The following is a 21,954-nucleotide window of genomic DNA, read 5'->3' as shown; positions in this document are numbered from 1 at the left end:
TCGGCATGAATGTCCTTCACTTTCATACCTTTCTTTATGAAGTACTTAATCACTGCTTGAATCTCGACCCCCCCCCCCCCCCCCCCGTGTACCGTCCCGTCTTTGCAGATCACTACACAGGAACAACAACAGAGCCGTGTCACTGCCACAGCTCTCTTCCAAGAGCACTGACATGGCACGTGTTTACAGGCAACAGTCCAACGAATATCATGTGAACAACTTGTGCTAGCGCTGGCCTCTTGTGGTGATTGTTGTTAGGTGTCTTTGTGCTATTGTCAAATGATGGTATGTTTATATGATTCTCTTGCATGAATGATTTCTTGAATGCAAAATTTAAAACATTTATCTCCTACTGCCACACCAGACTGGTAAAGTGACTTGATGGAAAACTTTGACTCACTTAGTGATTTTACATAGGACAATAATTTCCCCTGCTTCTCAGCCAGATCTTTTGCTGAGGTATGACAGTGGTAGTAACCTTTCCTTGTTGGCATTTGGCATTCTCTTTTGAACTAAGAGTGCAGTAGCTTTTCCTTCCTCAGTATTTTCTGAATTTCATTGTTAAACCACAGTGGCTGTTTTGCATCCATAATTCGTTTACTAGGTACAGACTTGTTGAGAGTGCAATTCACGATCTATTTAAGCTTTGACCATAACCTCTCTACGTCCATCTTAATGGAACTAAGTGATGTCATTTCTGTCTAAGTGAGATGCTAACATCTGCTTATCTGCTCTTTCTGGCATGAACATTTTCCTAGCCTTCTTGACTGATTTGTTAATTTTTGTAATCTTAGTTGTTATGATGTTATCATGATTATTAATCCCCATCTCTATGCTGAAGTCATTGATGATATCTGGGCTGTTTGTAACTACAAGGTCTAAGATATTTCCATTGCATGTGGCGTGCCAAACTAGGTGCTCAAGACAATTTTCGAAAACCACATTCAAAAGTGCTTCACAAGATTGACTGCACCCCCTGCAATAAAGGCATAGGCTACCATCTATACTCAGTAGGCTAAATTCACCTCCAACTAGTATTGCATGATCTAGGTATTTACATGCTACTGTCTGTAGACTTTCTTTGAATGGCTCCAAAACTGTCATAGCAGAACTGGGTGGCTGATTAAAACATCCATTAATTAACGTGATTTCACATAGACTTGTTATAGGCAACCAGATAACTTCACTGTCACTATCAGCTTTGACCTCAATAGAGACAATGGACACTCCCTCTCCTACAGTGTCTAACCTGCCTTTCCGATATGTATTCCATTAATCACTAAATATGTCAGAGCTTTCTACTCTGGGTTTCAGCCAGCTCTCAGTCTCTGAGAATAATTTGAGTGGGAGACTTTCCTGGATGGCAGTAAATTCGGAAACTGTGTTACAAGTACTTTGACAACTGATAAAATTTTGACAATCTACACTGGAGTGAATTCAAAAGATAAACCTCAACCAACATTGAATGTATCTTGGTGATAAAGAGCCAAAATAAATAAATTGATGATTTTATTCCATTTCATCTGATTGAATGAAACACACACAGCATAACTACTCAGAAAACAACTATAGTGCGGATTACATTTACTATCATACATGTAGCACTCTGAGAACATTTCACCTTGTCATAGTAGTCCTGTGTTTTGGAACTAGGCAGTGATTCATTTCACAAAGCGAAAGGAATGGCTTGTGTAAAAAAAAAAAAAAAAAAGAATAGGAAATAGTGGTTGCTGGTGTTTTTAACACTATCATTCAATTTAGTTCCTACTGTGAACTTTGCAGCTAGGATATGTAAATGCTCTGAGACTGCTATTGATAATATCTTTATGAACAAATCTAGGGGAAAAAAGTCATATCACAAAACCAATAGTAAATGGACTATCTGATCACGACGTGCAGCATCTTGTGTTAAATGTTGAAACTTGTCAGGATAAAAAAATATAAAATCTGAGTACAGGAGGATAATAAATAAGCCAGAAATTGAGGAATTCAGGAAATTGCTCAAAGACATGAACCGTAGAGATGTTTACCTGACTCAAATGGAAAATACTAAGCATTTATTAATAAAGTTACCTCCTCTTTTGAAAATTGTTTTCCCCTAAAGGTAACTCAAATCACACAGAAAAGTCAAAAGATAAACCATGGATTACACAAGGAATAAAGATATCATGTGGGGCAAAAAGGAGACTGTATCTACTATCTAGGAACATTTCTGATATTAGCATTGTAATGCATTACAAAGAATACTGCAAAATATTGAATCAAGTAATCCAGAAATCGAAGTAGCTTTATTAAGAGAAAAAGATAATTGTATCGGGCAACAAAATAAGAACTGTATGGGATATAGTGAAGACAGAGAGAAGTGGGGCCAAAAAGGAAGTGGAACAGATAGCTCTAAAAGTAAATGAGGCTTTGGTAACAAGTGCATGTAGTGTTGTAAATCTCTTAAGCAAGACTTAATTTTTGTTACTGATGGCTCGGGGTTATCAGGTTCGGTGAATGGTGCAATGGAGTATCTGGGACCAGTCTTTGAAGAACATCGTGTAGAACCTATTCGAGGAACTTTGAATTCCAACCATTGCTTCTCAGTATACTTACTCCTTAATGAAATTTGTTGCAAGTTATATATCTATATTTCCAACAAATAGCTCAATACATATTATCAATACTAGGAATAAGAACAATCTACATAAAGACCTAAAATCACTTATGTTGGCCCAAAAGGGGGTCCAATGTTCAGGAACACACATTTTCAATAAATTACCAGCAACCATTAAAAACTTGGTTTCAGATAAAGCACAGTTTAAACAGAGTTTGAATGACTTTTTGATAGGCAATGCCTTCTACTCTATAGATGAATATCCTAACAGAGACTGTTAGGCCAGCGTAAGTAAAAATATGTTAGATTTAAGTTTTGACAGCACTTGGTTGCAACAATCAATATTAGGTATTTTGTGTATGCTAAATTTATTAATAGTGCATAACAATGTTTCATTCTGACAGCGTATTAATTCTGTAAATATTAGCTTTTCCAGTTTACTGTATTGTATTCACCTATTTTGACAATCTCGTGACCAATGATCAGGGTAGTATTCATTACATTAAAATGTTTTGTGTTATACATTCTGACATGTTCCACACCCTCGAGAATCATCTCATTTTTTCGGTGTATGTAACGAAAACTGAATCAAATCAAATCCAATCACCATCTCTTGTCATGTAATAACTTCACTTCTTCTTCTTTTCTTGTTGTCTCCTGTTTTTCCAGTACTCGTTCATCTCCTCCTCATGTTTTCCCCCTTTATTCTATTCGTGTTGTTCTCAATCCCCTATTTCTTCTGCATTGAAAGCCTTTTATTTTTATTTATTTTTTTTTTTATCGAGGTGAGTCTCTATGGACTGAGTGGTAACAACCGACTTCACTCTAGTGTCCAGGTCTTGTTCTTGCTCCAACTTTGACTTCCTGCCAGTATCTTCTGAGCCCTTCCAAGAAGTGCCTTTTTATGCCCTTCAGATAATGGTCCTCACTGTCTTTCAGATGTTGATGCCATGTTAAAACCTTGGTAGTTGGTCACTAATCTTCTAAATTTGTTCCTTTCAGGAATTTCTCTCTGAGATACCAATCTGCTTAAGATCTTTTTCACATTCTTTGAACCATCTCGGCCTCGTTTTCTTAGATAGGATGAAACTCTGTATTCTTTTTGTTAGTCGATCACCATCCATTTTCATGAGATGACCATAAAATAACAATCATTTCTTCGTAATGGATGCTGTGATAGGTTCTGTCTTGCTGCACGAGTCCTCATTTGCTGTCATTCGCCATTGTCCATTGACCCATCTATTACCTTAGGATTTTCCTTAATATCCTACACTCACGCTTTTCCAGCCGCTCAGCTTGACCTTGTCTATTCGTGGTCAAAGTTTTGGATGCTTATAAGCCCTCAGGTTTTACAACTGTATTATAATGTTGGAACTTGGCCCATATACTCATAGACTTTTTGTTATAAGTATTCTTTGTCAGTTGGTATGCTTGGTCTAACTTCCTCATCCCGACAATTGCTTCTTCTTTTAATCCATTCTCCTGGTGGATGACTTCACCGAGATACCTGAAATTCTTAACTCATCCGATTTTTTCCCAGGTTGGTTATCATCCATTAAGGTCCGTTACAGATGTTCGTCATATATTTTGTCTTTTGAATAGAGATCTGGAGTCTAACTTTTTTCAGCAATTTCTGACAGCCTATTTATCTTGTTGACTGCTGACTCTATGTTGTTAGCAAAACTGGCCAGGTCAGCCGCAAAATCCAAGCAGTCAATGCACACCCCTTTGTTCTTAGGACCAAGTCTGAACCACTCTTCATTTGTTTCTTCTTGGGCTAATAACTTTCTCCACTCTCGAATGACCTTTTCCAAGACACAATTGAAAAGGAGAGGGATAGTCCATCTCCTCGTCTTATGTCCATTCTGATTGTAAAGAGTTCAGATACCTCACCCATAAATTTAATTTTTGACACTGTGTTAGTAAGAGTTTGTTTGATCAGCTTTCTTGATGTATTATCCATCCCAAACTTTTCCAAAATATTCATTAATGCCTGTCAGTCGATGGAGTCATATACTTTTTGAAAATCAGCCAACATGACCACATAGTTATTTCTTCCAGTTTTTTGGACCTGATGATGTTCTTCAGGCTAAAGATCTGTTCTGCGCAAGAATCGCCCTTTCGGAAACCAGCTTGATAGTCCCCAATCAGTTGGTTACAATGACCTTCTATTCTATTCTGTATCACTTTGGAGAGAATCTTATATGGAACAGATACTAATGAGGTACCCCTATAGTTATTGACATTCTATTTATCACCTTTCTTGTGTAGATGATGGATTAAAGCTGACTGCCATTCAGTTGGTATCATCCCAGCTCTCCAGATCTCCTCAAAAAGTTGGACTAGTATATCTAGAGTTTCATTATTTGCCAGCTTCAGTAGTTCCACCACTATTGAATCCTCTCCAGTTGCCGTATTATTCTTAAAGTTGTTGATGATCTCTTTGGTCTCCTCTTTACTAGATGGAGGTGAGGGGTAGTTTGTGGATTGGGGCACATACAGGGAATCTTTCTTTTGGTTCATCACAATTAAGTAGGTTTTCAAAGTAACGAGACATGATCTTGCAGTTTTCTTTGTTGGTCAGGCCGAGTGTGGTGTGCGTACTGTAAGACCTTCAGTACACACACCATCAGATTATTTGACTTGTTGCTCTAACGAAGTAAGCGAGTGTCAGCAATATGTCTCGTGGTCTTATCATGGTGTGTTTATCTTCTGCCATTAGGTCAGATGATAGAAATGCCACTTGCACGCTTAGAGTAGCAGATTGACGGTGACCAACTTTAAACAGAACTTGATTAATTTTCACACACATTTATTAAAATAATAACAAATATAAAAATTACTTAACTTGGTTCTGGATGCTATTTACAATTGACAATCTGAAGTTCTTTGGGATTGGTACGTTAATCTTATTCTCACATATATCTCAGATACTTGACAAAAGTGTCTATACATTTATCTTCATGGCTATGTACAGGAATATGGTAATCTTATTAGGCGCAGACTGAATCTTGACTATGGACTGGTACAGACAATTGTAGAACTCGACAGACTGGTACAGACTAATGCAGACTGGTACAGACTAATGCTGACTGGTACATACTGGTGCAGACAAATGCAGACTGACTGATCGAAGGTCTTTACACTCGTTATAATACCTCGCACGTTCATGTATAACTGCGCGAGTGTGATGCGCGAGGAGAAAATGTTCTATGTTAGCAGCAATCTCATTGGCTGCGTTACATATTAATACACGGATCGGCGGAAGCAGAATTTGGTCCGTCTCTATGGCAGCGCCATCTCATAGTGCGGAGATGGACGAGCGCTGCACCTGCGCTGTTGTGCTTAGCGGGGCGCACTCCAGTGGGAAATTTGTGTACGCGCTGAATATGCGGAACTATGTACACAACACTGAGCTTTCCATTTTCGTCTGTAAAACAAAAACTAGGGGCTTGGTATCCTTTCAAATTCGATTTGAACGTCTGATAGAAGTCTCTGACATTGTTTATCTGGAAATGCTGATCGATCTGTTCTAACTGCGGTTTCTCATGCAATTGCTTAGACCTTCATAGAGTTCTGGCTGCATATTTTCGAACTTCATGGAATACATCAAAATCATCAGGTCTCCTGATAGAGTTCCACTTTTTCCATGCACTTGCTGTTTGGGCCACCACCTCGCCACAAACCTCATTCCACCATGTATGATTCCTCTTTTTAGCTGTCAGGATTGTAGTATTAGCTGCTTGTTGGATCATGGAGGCAATGTCTGCCCATTTATGGGATTCAACTGTCAGTTACTGGTGGCATTGTTCCAATATGTTTTGATTGATTTTGAGCTTCGCAATATCATATTTATGAATTTTATTTCCGGTTTTCACGGTCTTATTGAGAGGGATGAAATTAATTTTGATCTTGGAGAGGTGATGATCCTTTTAAATTCAGTATTTTATCTGTAAAAAGGCTACTAAATCAAATGTTTTCTTGAAACCAATACATGATACTATTATAGGTTTGGTGATTAGCAGTCTGTGGAGGATTATCGATTTTCTAATAAACATCTGCTCTGTGCAGGGTCTTCCCTTTCTAGAGCTTCTCGAGATTCTCCCAGTTATTTGTCTAAAGTTTCTACAACTCTGTCCAGAGAATTTTTGATAATATTTTGTATACCACTGGCAGAAGTGAGGCATCTCTGCAATTGTTGACATTTTGTGTGTCCCCTTTTTTTCATAGCTGTGGATTAATGCTTTCCATAATCTCTTCAGCTTTCCAAACGTTCTCAAACAGCAGTTGTAGATCATTTGTGTGTTCTGACTATTTCAATAATTTTGCTGTAATGGAGTCTTCATTTGTTGCTTTGAAGTTTTGGAAGATTTGATGGCTTCATGAATTTATTGCTCTGTTAGTGGAAAATCTTCCTCCAGATGTTGTGGGACTGCTATTATATATTGCTACAATGTGCTGTTATTATTACTGTTGTTGTTGTTGTTGTTGTTGTTGTTTGGTTGCCTGTTCTTCAGCACTATCTTTCTGTTTCCTTTATCTATTTGCCTCCATTTTAGCCCATTTACCGGTATTTTCAGCTTGTTCTTCACTTATTTGACCTTTTGGTGGCTCCTCTTGAAGAGATCTTATTTCTCAGCATTTAAAATTACATCATCTGCTGCTCTTTCACAACTGAATTTCATCATGTCCATCTTCCTTGACTCAAGATCCTGAATTTTCATCCTTAATTCTTGAACAGTCTCATTTCTCTTTTTACGTTTTCCAGATGAAGAAACTTTTGGTCCTCAAAGCTAAGATTAGTATCAGTTTTTTTATTTGTTTCTGCCTATGGCTGCTATATCTCTTTAGTTAGAATATTTTCTCTCTCTTTATTTGATTATAGGCTAAGTCTGAATATTTTTATAAGTAAATACTAACAAAGAGATAGAGGGGCTGGCCAGTACTTACCTCAGCTCAGTACAGCCGATAGATACACATAAAACAGAACTGAAAATTTACATTCCTAGCTTTCGGAGCTTTGTTCCTTCATCAGGGAGGAGAGAGGGGAAAAAAGGGAAGAAGGGAAAGTGGATTCAGTTACTCACAACCCAGGTTATGAAGCAACAGGGAAAGGTAAACAGGGAGGGTAGCAAGGATGGAGGCATGGTTGTCAGAGGGAAGCCAAAGATATTCTACTCTAAGTACTGTGCCAGCTTCAAACCAAAGAGGATGCATACAGAAGTAAAGAGGTATATAGTATAAAGATAAACACAACTAGTAGGATGAAAAGATGCGTGAATGGCTAAAGAGGAAAGGGAAAGAGGAAGAGACTGAAGAGTGAATGGGAGTGAGGTTGTTTAACGTAGGTTCAGTCCAGGGGGATGGCGGGATGAAAGGATGTGTTGGAGTGCAAGTTCCCATCTCCGCAGTTCAGAGGGACTGGTGTTGGGTGGGAGAAGCCAAATGGCACATACGGTGTAGCAGGTTCCTAGGTCCCTAGAATTATGCTGAAGGGCATGCTCCGCTACTGGGTATTGGGCATCTCCTAGGCGGACAGTTCGTCTGTGTCCGTTCATGCGCTCAGCCAGTTTGGTTGTTGTCATGCCGATGTAAAAGGCTGTGCAGTGCAGGCATGTCAGTTGATAAATGACATGTGTAGTTTCACACGTAGCCCTGCCTTGAATTGTGTATGTTTTACCAGTAGCGGGGCTGGAGTAGGTGGTTGTGGGGGGATGCATGGGGCAGGTTTTGCAGCGGGGTCGGTTACAGGGGTAGGAACCACTGGGTAGAGAAGGTAGTCTGGGAATATTGTAGGGTTTAACAAGGATGTTACGGAGGTTAGGGGGGCGACGAAAGGCAACTCTGGGTGGTGTGGGGAGAATTTTGTCAAGGGATGATCTCATTTCAGGGGTTGACTTGAGAAAGTCATATCCCTGGCGGAGTAATTTGTTGATGTTTTCGAGACCAGGATAATATTGGGTGACAAGGGGGATGCTTCTGTGTGGTCTGGGGGTAGGAACATTGTTGTTGGACGGGGAGGAATGTATTGCTCAGGAAATCTGTTTGTAGACAAGGTCTGCCGGATAGTTGCGGGAGAGGAAAGCACTGGTCAGGTTATTGGTGTAGTTGTTGAGGGATTCGTCACTGGAGCAGATACGTTTGCCACGAATACCTAGGCTGTAGGGAAGGGAGCGTTTGATGTGGAAAGGATGGCAGCTATCAAAGTGAAGGTACTGTTGTTTGTTTGTGGGTTTGATATGGACAGAGGTGTGGATGTGAGCTTCAGCAAGATGAAGGTCAACATCCAGGAAGGTGGCTTGGGTTTTGGAGAAGGACCAGGTGAAATTCAGCTTCGAAAAGGAGTTGAGGTTATGGAGGAAATTAAGGAGTGTTTCTTCACCATCAACTGACATGCCTGCACTGCACAGCCTTTTACATCGGCATGACAACAACAAAACTGGCTGAGCGCATGAACGGACACAGACGAACTGTCCGCCTAGGAGATGCCCAATACCCAGTAGCGGAGCATGCCCTCCAGCATAATTCTAGGGACCTAGGAACCTGCTACACCGTATGTGCCATTTGGCTTCTCCCACCCAACACCAGTCCCTCTGAACTGCGGAGATGGGAAGTTGCACTCCAACACATCCTTTCATCCCGCCATCCCCCTGGACTGAACCTACGTTAAACAACCTCACTCCCATTCACTCTTCAGTCTTCTCCTCTTTCCCTTTCCTCTTTAGCCATTCACGCATCTTTTCATCCTACTAGTTGTGTTTATCTTTATACTATATACCTCTTTACTTCTGTATGCATCCTCTTTGGTTTGAAGCTGGCACAGTACTTAGAGTAGAATATCTTTGGCTTCCCTCTGACAACCATGCCTCCATCCTTGCTACCCTCCCTGTTTACCTTTCCCTGTTGCTTCATAACCTGGGTTGTGAGTAACTGAATCCACTTTCCCTTCTTCCCTTTTTTCCCCTCTCTCCTCCCTGATGAAGGAACAAAGCTCCGAAAGCTAGGAATGTAAATTTTCAGTTCTGTTTTATGTGTATCTATCGGCTGTACTGAGCTGAGGTAAGTACTGGCCAGCCCCTCTATCTCTTTGTTAGTATTTGTTTCACATCTTATATGAGATTTTCCATTAATTATTTTTATAAGTACATTTATTGCTGTAGCAATGAGTAAAATAAATTGTATTGCACTGCCTGTAGCATGTAGCACCATTTTGACTGTTAGTCCTCTTGCTGTACAAAAAGTAGCTTTGATGATTACTTAATGCAAGTATTTTGTAAGAGCTGTGGAACGGTTAGTATCTGTTTATATTTTTCTGATTAATTCAAGCTCGTCAATGCACATCCTGTGTTAAGGAAATATTTGCACTGAATTTACTGTGTGTTAAATATAAGCAGTGGATCCATTGGGGTAGTCTTTTTGGTAGAAATATGTCAAGGTGAACAAAACAGGAGATGGTGAAGGAAGAGAGGGAAAAGATCAACATTTGCTTCTCATCAGCAATATAACTGGGTTGCAACATTCAGTGAAAATTATCTGTGACAGGAAGTTGTCAGAAATACATTTTTTGAAGAAACTTTATGTTTGTATAAGCATTTATTAAATTTAAAAAGTTGGATTTCATCTGTTAATACAAAAGATAATGTTTTGCATTGCAGGCATGCTGAACCTGTCAAAGATGAAGAATCGGCCAATGATTCTTATTGGAGGATAACAGTATGTATAACTTAAACTTGAGATTCTTGAAAATAAAGCTAGTCAGTATTTCTTAACAGTACTGATTTAAATACATCTAAAAGATCGCTGTTACGTAAATGAAAGTTGACGAGCAAAGTCTTAGTGGACATTTGTATAAAATTGTCATAGCTGTTATTTACAAGAAGAGTAAATAGTTTCAATAGGAATGTGGTGAGACATTTAACAAATTTCATGACCACACATTAATAGGACCTTATAACACTACCATTATGATATTAGTATGCTTTTACGTAAATAACTGAAACCCTGTCTCTATGTTGCCACGTATAACCCTCTTACTAAAATTTAGTTTAGTTTCCAAATAAAATACACTATGGAAGGATAGTCCTGTTTATAGGAAAAGATAATCAATAGAGTTATCCTTCTTACAGGATTTACCATGTGTTGTGTCTAATGGATAAGTAAATTGGACTATTCACTTCTTTTCCTAAGATCTTACCCAGTAGCTAGATAGGACAACTCATTTCCAAGTTCATTTAGTGGTTTAAAACATGTACTTAATGGTCACCAACCTATCCTGGCAATGAAATAGTGAAGCCTACTTTCTTGCTACTGTTTAGTTTGGCTCTTCAAATAAATTACCCCACTTAAACAATTTTGGGCTACATCTTTATACATTATGTTTTTAAAAAAGAAAAAGCCCAGTAGATAACTTCAAGGAAGGTAAAAAAAATTAGCTGGGGTGGGGGGGGGGACTATCTTTAGAAAAGCACTTTCCATAATCAAGAAACTTAAATACTTAGACACTAAAGCACACACTTTTTAACTGAACATTTCACTTAAAGAAAACCTCTTTGTTGGTGGAATTTACTTTCAAAAGCTATTATTCTTTGAACTAATTCTGTATAGCCATCTAACAGGTTCTTGTAACTTGGCTTCACTCTGATTGAATTTTATGTAAGCAAACCATAACACTTTACAATAGTTAAGAAAACATTTTTATTATTTACACTAAAGCAATTTAAATGGTGCCTCTTTATATTAACTTTTCACTTCATAAGTCTGTAAAACAGGACACTCGGATTAATCAAACACCAGGAAGGAACCCTATACAGATGTATGATTTGGATGAAATAACAGGGTGAGCCAGTTTCCGTAAAGTTCAAGAATGATTATTAAAACACAGTTTAAATTAATGGTTCATGCTGTACAAAGGTAAAAATAGAAAAAAATCTTATCTGGTGGCTGTAGGCTTGGGTGTGGCGAACAGTTATGACGGCTACACTACCCACACTACGGCCTGCAAGTTTCTTGCTGTATGGGCTCAATTTCTCTTCTTGGCTCCATTCAGTTTTACATACAGTAGCTCAACAACTCGCAGCTATGCTGTAACCTGTTTGCAGTCTTCAACCAATGCATTTTTATGAAAATTTGCAGGCAAAGCTTCTGCTCCACAAAGGAGTTACCTCAATCACTGCTGCCTTCAGACTGTGTGACTTACTTCCCGAACTTGCTCAAGGTAGCACGCCAATTCACCTTTCGCACCTTTTCCACTCGCCACAGCCATTTTCGTTTCAAACAAAAGCACACTGGCTTTTACATAACACCTATTTCTTACATTGTTCCTAAGCATGACCATTTCTTAAATTGTCAAATTTACATCAACATGAACAATTTATACACACACATAATTTTAAATACAAGATGTTATCAAAACATTATTTAGACACTTGGTATCCTTTGTAGAGGATTTGGGCAGGTTTGTCCCATCCTAGTACACATTATTTTGTTACTTCCCTTCAGATATTCCATTTAGCTACATCTACAATAATTCCCAATGTTCTGCCTTTTGAGGTGTCCAGTGTGGGTTGCTCTCCACTTCCTGGGTGTATTGTATCGAGTTAGCTTTTTCAAATTTCCGTGAGGGTTTATCAATGTATTTTGTAACTGATATTTCAGCACCAATGATAACTTTTGTGAGCCAATGTACACTCCCTGAAAAATGTTTCAGTACTACTATTGAGTGATTCAGTGGTAATTTGTTCTCATCAGTGGAAAAGATGGATGGGTCAGGTTTTGTACCAGTTTCCATCTGCCTGCCCAAAACATTTTAAATTCCTTGGCATCAAACTTAGATAATTTCTTGTGTGTTGATCCATTCGAACAATGGTTCTCTATTTTTGTTTCTATTTATGTATCTCCGGGTTGTGTTTTGGAATTAAAATCTTAAACATATACGTGCTGTCTAGTTGCTGTGTGTAAGACTAGTGTCAGACACTTTCCGTTAGGTGAATTTTGGACTGATGTAATAACCAGGCCTTTGAGTTTTATCCTAATTACTTCTACATCACTAATTTTCTGACAGCTTAAGCCAGCATAATCCAAGAGCTGTTTCTTTCTACATTTATTGTGGATGCACCTAACAATTGAGAGGAGTATTGATATTGCTTTATATTGCGTAATCTTGCATGTAGCTGCTGAATTATCACCTAAATGCATTTCCTATAGAGCTATAATACTGATGGCATGCTCATCATTTAATTTGCTTTGGTAACTGCATTTGTCACTTGTTAATCCTACGTTAATTTGCATAATATGGACACCTTGCCTGATAATTTTTGACTGTAAGCTCTGAGAAGTGCTGGACCATCTTTTGTGTAGAGTTTTTGCTGTATGCTCCTGCAGTCACACAGCCTTGGTGCACCATCTCGGGGGTTGTCTACATGCCCCACAACAGTCTTTTTGGTGTCCAGTGTGAATGATTCACTGGTAAATATCCTGTCCCATACACTTTTGTTTGTAGACAATACTTCTGTGTTAGCTGAAAATAGAAACCCTGAGCCAGGAAGCAGTAGTCTCAGTACCTCAGAGAATTAGTTTCAGGTAAAGTATATGGATCTAACATATCTAAAATATACATGGTTTAGTTTGGAAACCACACAAACACCCAAATGTACACACCCGCAGTAGCTGCAGGGGGGGGGGGGGGCAGAGTGATTGGAGAAGACAGTACATGGTCTGAATGGGAAAAGATTGGTGGGTACAGAAGAGAGAAGGGAAAAGGTAAAGTGATTCAGTGGGAAAAAAATTAGCAGCGGTTTAGGTCAGGTGGATGGCACTAGATGTGCAGGAGAGACAATTTCCACCTGCATAGTTGAGAAAAACTTGCACTGGAAGGGAATATCCAAATGGTATGTCTAGTGAAGCAGTTGTTGAAGTGGTGTACAGCCTCTTGGCAACTGCAATGTCAAGTCTCTGGTTTGCCACAGTTTGGTGCTAGACATTACCGCGAGTGAACAGTTGGTTACTTGTCATTCCTACATGGAAAATTTTATGGTAATTGCAGCATAGCTGATTTTTAACAGGTTGCTTTTGCACCTGATCAGGCCATTTATATGGTGGGAGATGCCTGCAACTGGACTGCTGTAGGAGGTGGTGGGTGGATTTGTGGGACAGGTCTTGCACCTGGGTCACTCACAGGATTAGTGGCGGACAAGTATGTTCTCTAGATTGTGCGGGCCGTGGACACTATTTTGCAGGACATTGACCGTGAAACACAGAGATTGCATCGGGATTGAATACAAAACACACAATGCCGACTTAAGTACAAGAAGAGTGAATCTTCTTAGAGTTTCTGTTTTGAGCGGCTCCCGGGAGACCAGTATTAGATTCCGATGCACTAATGCAGGTTTACTGTATACCTTGGACTTTCACATTGACCATGAAACACAGAAATTGCATCGGGATTGAATACAAATGTCACAATGCCAACTTAAGTACAAGAAGAGTAAATCTTCTAAGAGTTTGTGCTTTGAGCGGCTCATGGGACACCAGTATTAGATTCCGATGCACCAGTGCAGGTTTACTGTATCCCTTGGACATTCATATTGACCGTGAAACAGAAATTGCATTGGGATTGAATACAAAAAGCACAATGCCGACTTAAGTACAAGAAGAGTGAATCTTCTAAGAGTTTGTGTTTTCGGCGGCTCCTGGGAGACCAGTATTAGATTCCGATGCACCAGTGAAGGTTTACTGTATCCTTTATACCTTCACATTGACCATGAAACACAGAAATTCGATCGGGATTGAATACAAAATGCACAATGCCGACTTAAGTACAAGAAGAGTGAATCTTCTAAGACATTGTCCTTTGAGCGGCTCCTGGGAGACCAGTATTAGAATCCGATGCACCAGTGTAGGTTTACTGAATCCCATGGACCTTCAAATTGACCATGAAACACAGAAATTGGATTGGGATTGAATACAAAAGGCACAATGCCAACTTAAGTACAAGAAGAGTGAATCTTCTAAGAGTTTGTGCTTTGAGCGGCTCATGGGACACCAGTATTAGCTTCCGATGCACCAGTGCAGTTTTGCTGTATCCCGTGGACCTTCACATTGACAATGAGACACAGAAATTGCATCGGGATGGAATACAAAAGGCACAATTCCGACTTAAGTACAAGAATAGTGAATCTTCTAAGAATTTGTGCTTTGAGCGGCTCCTGGGAGACCAGTATTAGATTCCAACGCACCAGTGCAGGTTTACTGTATCCCTTGTACCTTCACATTGACCATGAAACACGGAAATTGGATCGGGATTGAATAGAATAGGCACTATGCCGACTTAAGTACAGGAAGAGTGAATCTTCTAAGATTTTGTGATTCAGTGGCTCCTGGGAGACCAGTATTAGATTCGGATACACCAGTGCAGGTTTACTGTATCCCTTGGACTTTCAGATTGACATGGAACACAGAAATTGCATCGGGGCTGAATACAAAATGCAGAATGCCGACTTAAATACAAGAAGAGTGAATCTTCTAAGAGTTTGTGCTTTGAGCGGCTCCTGGGAGACCAGTATTAGATTCCAACGCACCAGTGCAGGTTTACTGTATCCCTTGTACCTTCACATTGACCATGAAACACAGAAATTGGATCGGGATTGAATACAAAAGGCACAATGCTGACTTAAGTACAAGAAGAATGAATCTTCAATAAGTTTGTGCTTTGAGCTGCTCCTGGGAGACCAGTATTAGATTCCGATGCACCAGTGCAGGATTACTGTATTCCTTAGACTTTCACAGTGACCGTGAATCACAGAAACTGCATCGGGATTGAATACAAAAGGCACAATGGCGACTTAAGTACAAGACGAGTGAATCCTCCATGAGATTGTGCTTTGAGCGTCTCCAGGGAGACTTATATTAATTTCCGATGCACAAGTGCAGGTTTACTGCATCCATTGGACCTTAACATTGACCATGAAGTACAGAAATTGCATCGTAATTGAATACAAAATGCACAATGCCTTCTTAAGTACAAGAAGAGTCAATCTTCTGAGAGTCTGTGCTTTGAGCGGCTCTTGGGAGACCAGTATTACATTCCGATGCACCAGTGCAGGTTTACTGTATCCCTTGGACCATCACATTGACCGTGACACACACAAATTGGATCGGGATTGAATACAAAAGGCACAATGCCGACTTAAGCACATGAATAGTGAATCTTCTAAGTATTCGTGCTTTGAGCGGTTCCTGGGAGACCACTATTAGATTCCGATGCACCAGTGCAGGATTACTGTATTCCCTCGAGATTCACAAGGACCGTGATTCATAGAAACAGCATCGGGATTGAATACAAAAGGCACAATGACGACTAAGGTACAGGAAGAGTAAATCCGCTATGAGTTTGTGGTTTGAGTGTCTCCTGGGAGACCAGTATTAGATTCCGATGCAACAGTGCAGGTTTACAGAATCCCTTGGACCTTCACATTGACCATGTGACACAGAAATTGCATCGTGATTGAAAAAAAATGCCGACTTAAGTTCAAGAAGTGTGAATCTTCAAGAGTTTGTGCTTAGAGTGGCTCCTGGGGGTTAAGTATGAGATTCCGATGCACCAGTGCAGGTTTACTGTATCCCTTGGACCTTCATATAGACCGTGCAACACAGAAGTTGCATTGGGATTGAATACAAAATGCTTAATGCCGACCTAAGTACAAGAAGAGTGAACCATTTAAGAGTTTGTGCTTTGAGCGGCTCCTGGGAGACCAGTATTAGATTCTGATGCACCAGTTCAGGTTTACTGTATCCCTTGGACATTCACATTGACCATGAAACACAGAAATTGCATCGCGATAGAATACAAAACTCACAATGCAGGCTTAAGTTCAAGATGAGTGAATCTTCTAAGAGTTTGTGTTTTGAGCGTCTCCTGAGAGACCAGTATTAGAATCCGCTGCACCAGTGTAGGTTTACTGAATCCCTTGGACCGTCACATTGACCATGAAACACAGAAATTGGATTGGGATTGAATACAAAAGGCACAATGCCAACTTAAGTACAAGTAGAGTGAATCTTCTAAGAGTTTGTGTTTTGAGCGGCTCCTGGGAGACCAGTATTAGATTCCGCAGCACCAGTGCTGGTTAACTAAATCCCTTGGACCTTCGAATTCACCATGAGTCACAGTCATTGCATCGTGATTGAATACAAAGGGCACAATGTCGACTTAAGTACAAGACGATTGAATCTTCTAAAGTTTGTGTTTTGAGCGTCTCCTGAGAGACCAGTATTAGATTTCGATGCACCAGTTCAGATTTACTGTATCCCTTGAACTATCACATTGACCATGAAACGCAGAAATTGCATCGGGAATGAATAGAAAAGGCTTAATGCCGACCTAAGTACAAGAAGAGTTAATCATCAAAGATTTTGAGCTTTGAATGGCTCCTGGGAGACCAGTATTAGATTCCGATGCACCAGTGCTGGTTTACTGAATGTCTTAGACCTTCACGTTGTGCATGAAACACAGATATTGCATCGCGATTGAAACCAAAGGCACAATGCCGACTTAGGTACAATAATAGTTAATCTTCTATGTGTTTGTGCTTTGAGCTTCCCCTGGGGGACAAGTATTTGATTCCGATGCATCAGCGCAGGTAACTGTATACCTTGGACCTTAACATTGACCATGAAACACTGAAAATGCATCGGGATTGAATACAAAAGGCACAATGCCGACTTAAGTACAAGACGAGTGAATCTTCTAAGACTTTGTGCATTGAGCGGCTCCTGGGAGCCCAGTACTAGATTCTGATGCACCAGTGCAGGTTTACTGTATCCCTTGGTCCTTCACATTGTCCACAAAACACAGAAATTGAATTGGGATTGAATACAATAGGCACAATGCCGACTTAAGTACAAGAAGAGTGAATCTTCTAAGCGTTTTTGCTTTGACCGGCTCCAGGGAGACAAGTATTAGATTCCGATGCACCAGTGCAGGTTTACTGTATCGCTTGGACCTTCACATTGCCGAAGAAACACAGAAATTTAATCGGGATTGAATACAAAAGGCACAATGCAGACTTTAATACAAGAATAGTGAATCTTCTAATAGTTTGTGCTTTGAGCGGCTCCTTGGAGACCAGTAGTAGATTCCAATGCACCAGTGCAGATTTACTGTATCCCTTGGACTTTCACATTGACCATGAAACACAGAAAATACATCAGGGTTGAAAACAAAAGGCACAATGCCGTCTTAAGTACAAGAAGAGTGAAACTTCCAAAATTTTCCGGTGTGAGCGACTCCAGGGAGACCAGTATTAGATTCTGATGCACCAGTGCTGGTTTACTGAATCCCTTCGACCTTCGGGTTGACCATGAAACACAGAATTGGCATCGGGATTGAATACATAAGGCACAATGCCGACTTAAGTACAAGAAGTGTGAATCTTCCAAATGTTTGTGCTTTGAGTGGCTCCTGGAGACCTGTATTAGATTCCCACGCACCAGTGCAGGTTTACTGAATCCCTTGGACCTTCACATTGCCATGATGCACAGAAATTGCATCGGGATTGAATTCAAAACACCGAATTTCGACTTAAGTACACGAGGAGTGAATCTCCTAAGAGGTTGTGCTTAGAGCGTCTCCTGGGAGACCAGTATTAGATTCCATTGCACCAATGAAGGTTTACTGTATCCCTTGGACTGTCACATTGACCATGATACCCAGAAATTGAATTGGGATTGAATACAAAAGGCTTAATGCCGACCTAAGTACAAGAAGAGTGAATCATCTACGAATTTGAGATTTGAGCGGCTCCTGGAAGACCAGTATTAGATTCCGATGCATCAATGCAGGTTTACTGTATCCCTTTGACTTTCACATTGACCATGAAACACAGAAATTGCATGGGGATTGAATTGAAATGGAACAATGCCGACATAAGTACAAGAAGAATGAATCTTGAAAGAGTTTCTGCTTTAAGCGACTCCTGGGAGACCAATATTAGATTCCGATGCACCAGTGCAGAGTTACTGTATCCCTTGGACCTTCACATTGACCAAGAAACACAGAAATTGGATCAGGATTGAATACAAAAGGCACAATGCCGACTTAAATACAAGAATAGTGGATCTTCTAAGAGTTTGTGCTTTGAGCGGCTCCTGGGAGACCAGTATTAGATTCCAATGCACCAGTGCAGATTTACTGTAGCGCTTGGACTTTCACATTGACCATGAAACACAGAAAATGGATCGGGATTGAATACAAAAGGCACAATACCGACTTAAGTACAAGACGAGTGAACCTTGTAAAAGTTTCTGCATTGAGCGGCTCCTGGGAGACCAGTATTACATTCCGATGCACCAGTGCTGGTTTACTGTTTCCCTTCGACTTTCGCACTGACCATCAAACACAGAAATTGCATCGTGATTGAATTCATATGGCACAATGCCGACTTAAGTACAAGAAGTGTGAATCTTCCAAGTGTTTGTTCTTTGAGTGGCTCCTGGAGACCTGTATTAGATTCCCATTCATCAGTGCAGGTTAACTTAATCCCTTGGACCGTCTCATTGACCATGGTGCACAGAGATTACATCGGGATGGAATATAAAATGCTCAATGCCGACTTAAGTACAAGACGAATGAATCTTCTAAGAGTTTCTGCTATGAGCGGCCCCTCGGAGAGCAGTATTAGATTCCGATGCGCCAATGCAGTTTTATTGTATCCCTTTGACTTTCGCATTGACCATGAAACACAGAATTTGCATCGGTATTGAATTCAAATGGAACATGGCGACTTAAGTACAAGAAGAGTGAATCTTCTAGGAGTTTCTGCTTTGAGCGTCTCCTGGGAGACCAGGATTACATTCCAATGCACCAGTTCAGGTTTACTGTATCCCTTTGACATTCATATTGACCATGAAACACAGAAATTGCACCGCGGTTGAATACAAAAGACACAATGCTGACTTAAGTACAAGAAGAGTGAATCTTCTAAGGGTTTGTTATTTGAGCGGCTCCTGGGAGACCAGTATTAGATTCCGATGCACCAGTGGAGGTTTACCGAATCCCTTGGACTTTCACATTGATCATGAGACATAGAAATTACATTGGGATTGAATACAAAACGCACAATGCCGACTTAAGTACAAGAAGAGTGAATTTTCTAAGAGTTTGTGCATGAGCGGCTCCTGGGAGACCAGTATTAGATTCCAATGCACCAATGCAAGTTTACTGTATCCCTTGGACGTTCACATTGACCATGAAACACAGAAATTGCATCGGGATTGAATACAAATGGCACAATGCCGACTTAAGTACAAGAAGAGTGAATCATTTAAGAGTATGAGCTTTGAGCGTCAACTGGTAGACCAGTATTAGATTCCGATGCACCAGTTCAGGCTAACTGTATCCCTTGAACCCTCACATTGACCATGAAACTTAGCAAATGGCATCGCGATTGAATACAAATGGCACAATACCGACTAAAGTGCAAGTAGAGTGAATCTTCTAAGAGTTTGTGATTTGAGCGGCTCCTGAGAGACCAGTATTAGATTCCGATGCACCAGTGCAGGTTTACTGAATCCCTTGGACCTTCACATTGACCATGAGAAACTGAAATTGCATCGGGATTGAATACAAAAGCACAGTGCAGATTTAAGTACAAGAAGAGTGAATCTTCTAAGAGTTTTTGCTTTGAGCGGCTCCTGGGAGACCAGTATTAGATTCCTATCCACCAGTGAAGGTTTGCTGAATCTCTTGGACCTTCACATTGACCATGAAACACAGAAATTGCATCGGGATTGAATACAAAAGCCTCAATGCCGACTTCAGTCCAAGAAGAGTGAATCTTGTATGAGTTTGAGCTTTGAGTGGCTCCTGGGAGACCAGTATTAGATTCCTATGAACCAGTCCTGGTTTACTGTATCCCTTGGGCTTTCACATAGATCTTGAAACACAGAATTTGCATCAGGATTGAACACAAAAGGTACAATGCCAACTTAAGTCCAAGAAGAGTGAACTTCTAAGAGTTTCTGCTTTGTTCGGCTTCTGGGAGACCAGTGTTAGAGTCCGATGCACCAGTGCAGGTTAACTGTATCCTTTGGAACTTCACATTGACCATGAAACGCAGAAATTGAATCGGGATTGCATACAAAGGCACAATGCCGACTTAAGTACAAGAAGACTGAATCTTCAAAGAGTTTGTGCTTTGAGCGGCTCCCGGGAGACCAATATTAGATTCCGATGCACCAGTGCAGGTTTACTGTATCCCTTGGACTTTCACATTGAAAATGAAACACAGAAATGGCATTGGGATTGAACACAAAAGGCACAATGCCGACTTAAGTACAAGAAGTGTGAATCTTCTAAGTGTTTTCGGTTTGAGTATCTACCGGGAGACTGGTATTAGATTCCCATGCACCAGTGCATTTTTACTGAATCCCTTGGACTTTCACATTGACCATGAAGTTCAGAAATTTTATCGGTAATGAATACAAAAGCTTCAATGCCGACTTAGGTACAAGAAGAGTTTGTCATATATAGTTTGTGTTTGAGCGGCTCCTGGGTGACCAGTATTAGATTCCGATGCACCAGTGCAGGTTTAGAGAATCCCTTGGACCCTCGCATTGACCATGAGACACTGAAATTGCATTGGGTTAGAATACAAAAGACAGAATGCCGACTTAAGTATAAGAAGAGTGAATCTTCTAAGAGTTTGTGCTTTGAGCGGCTGCTGGGAGACCAGTATTAGATTCCGATGCACCAGTGCAGGTTTATTGTATCCTTTCGACTTTCACATTGACCATGAAACACAGAAATGTCATCGGCATTGAATACAATAGGCTCTTCGCAGACTTATGTACAAGATGAGTGAATCTTCTAAGAGATTGTGCCTTGAATGACTCGTAATGGATAAAGTATTAGATTCCGATGCACCAGTGCAGGTATACTGTATACGTTGGACTTTCACATTGACCATGAATCACAGAAAATGCATCGGGATTGAATACAAAACTCACAATGCCGACTTAAGTACAAGAAGAGTGAATCTTCTAAGAGTTTGTGTTTTGAGCTGCTCCTGGCAGACCAGTATTAGATTCCGATGCACCAGTGCAGAATTACTGTATCCCTTGGACTGTCACATTGACCATGAAACACAGAAATTGCATCGGGATTGAATACAAAAGTCTTAATGCCCACCTAAGTACAAGAAGAGTGAATCATCTAAGAATTTGAGTTTTGAGCGGCTCCTGGGAGACCAGTATTGGATCCCGATGCACCAGTGCCGTTTTACTGTGTCCCTTGGACCCTAACATTGACCATGAAACACAGAAGTTGCATCAGGATTGAATACAAAACACCGAATGCCGAC

At 40.3% G+C, this 21,954-nt stretch overlaps 1 protein-coding gene across 1 annotated transcript in view; it reads left to right on the top strand.

The window, feature by feature from the left end:
• Window positions 1–10,310, top strand: part of LOC124776191 (molybdenum cofactor biosynthesis protein 1-like) — a 92,127-nt gene extending 81,817 nt beyond the window's left edge. Inside the window, exon 8 of the mRNA XM_047251020.1 lies at window positions 10,255–10,310. Within this exon, the coding sequence (XP_047106976.1) occupies window positions 10,255–10,310 (56 nt within the window). The remainder of the gene's footprint in view (window positions 1–10,254) is intronic.
• Window positions 10,311–21,954: the final 11,644 nt, after the last annotated feature.

This window comes from Schistocerca piceifrons, chromosome 2 (genome assembly GCF_021461385.2).
Source record: "Schistocerca piceifrons isolate TAMUIC-IGC-003096 chromosome 2, iqSchPice1.1, whole genome shotgun sequence".
NCBI lineage: Eukaryota > Metazoa > Arthropoda > Insecta > Orthoptera > Acrididae > Schistocerca > Schistocerca piceifrons.
The sequence above is the reverse complement of the archived record's forward strand: the minus strand, read 5'-3'. Positions and strand labels throughout refer to the sequence as shown.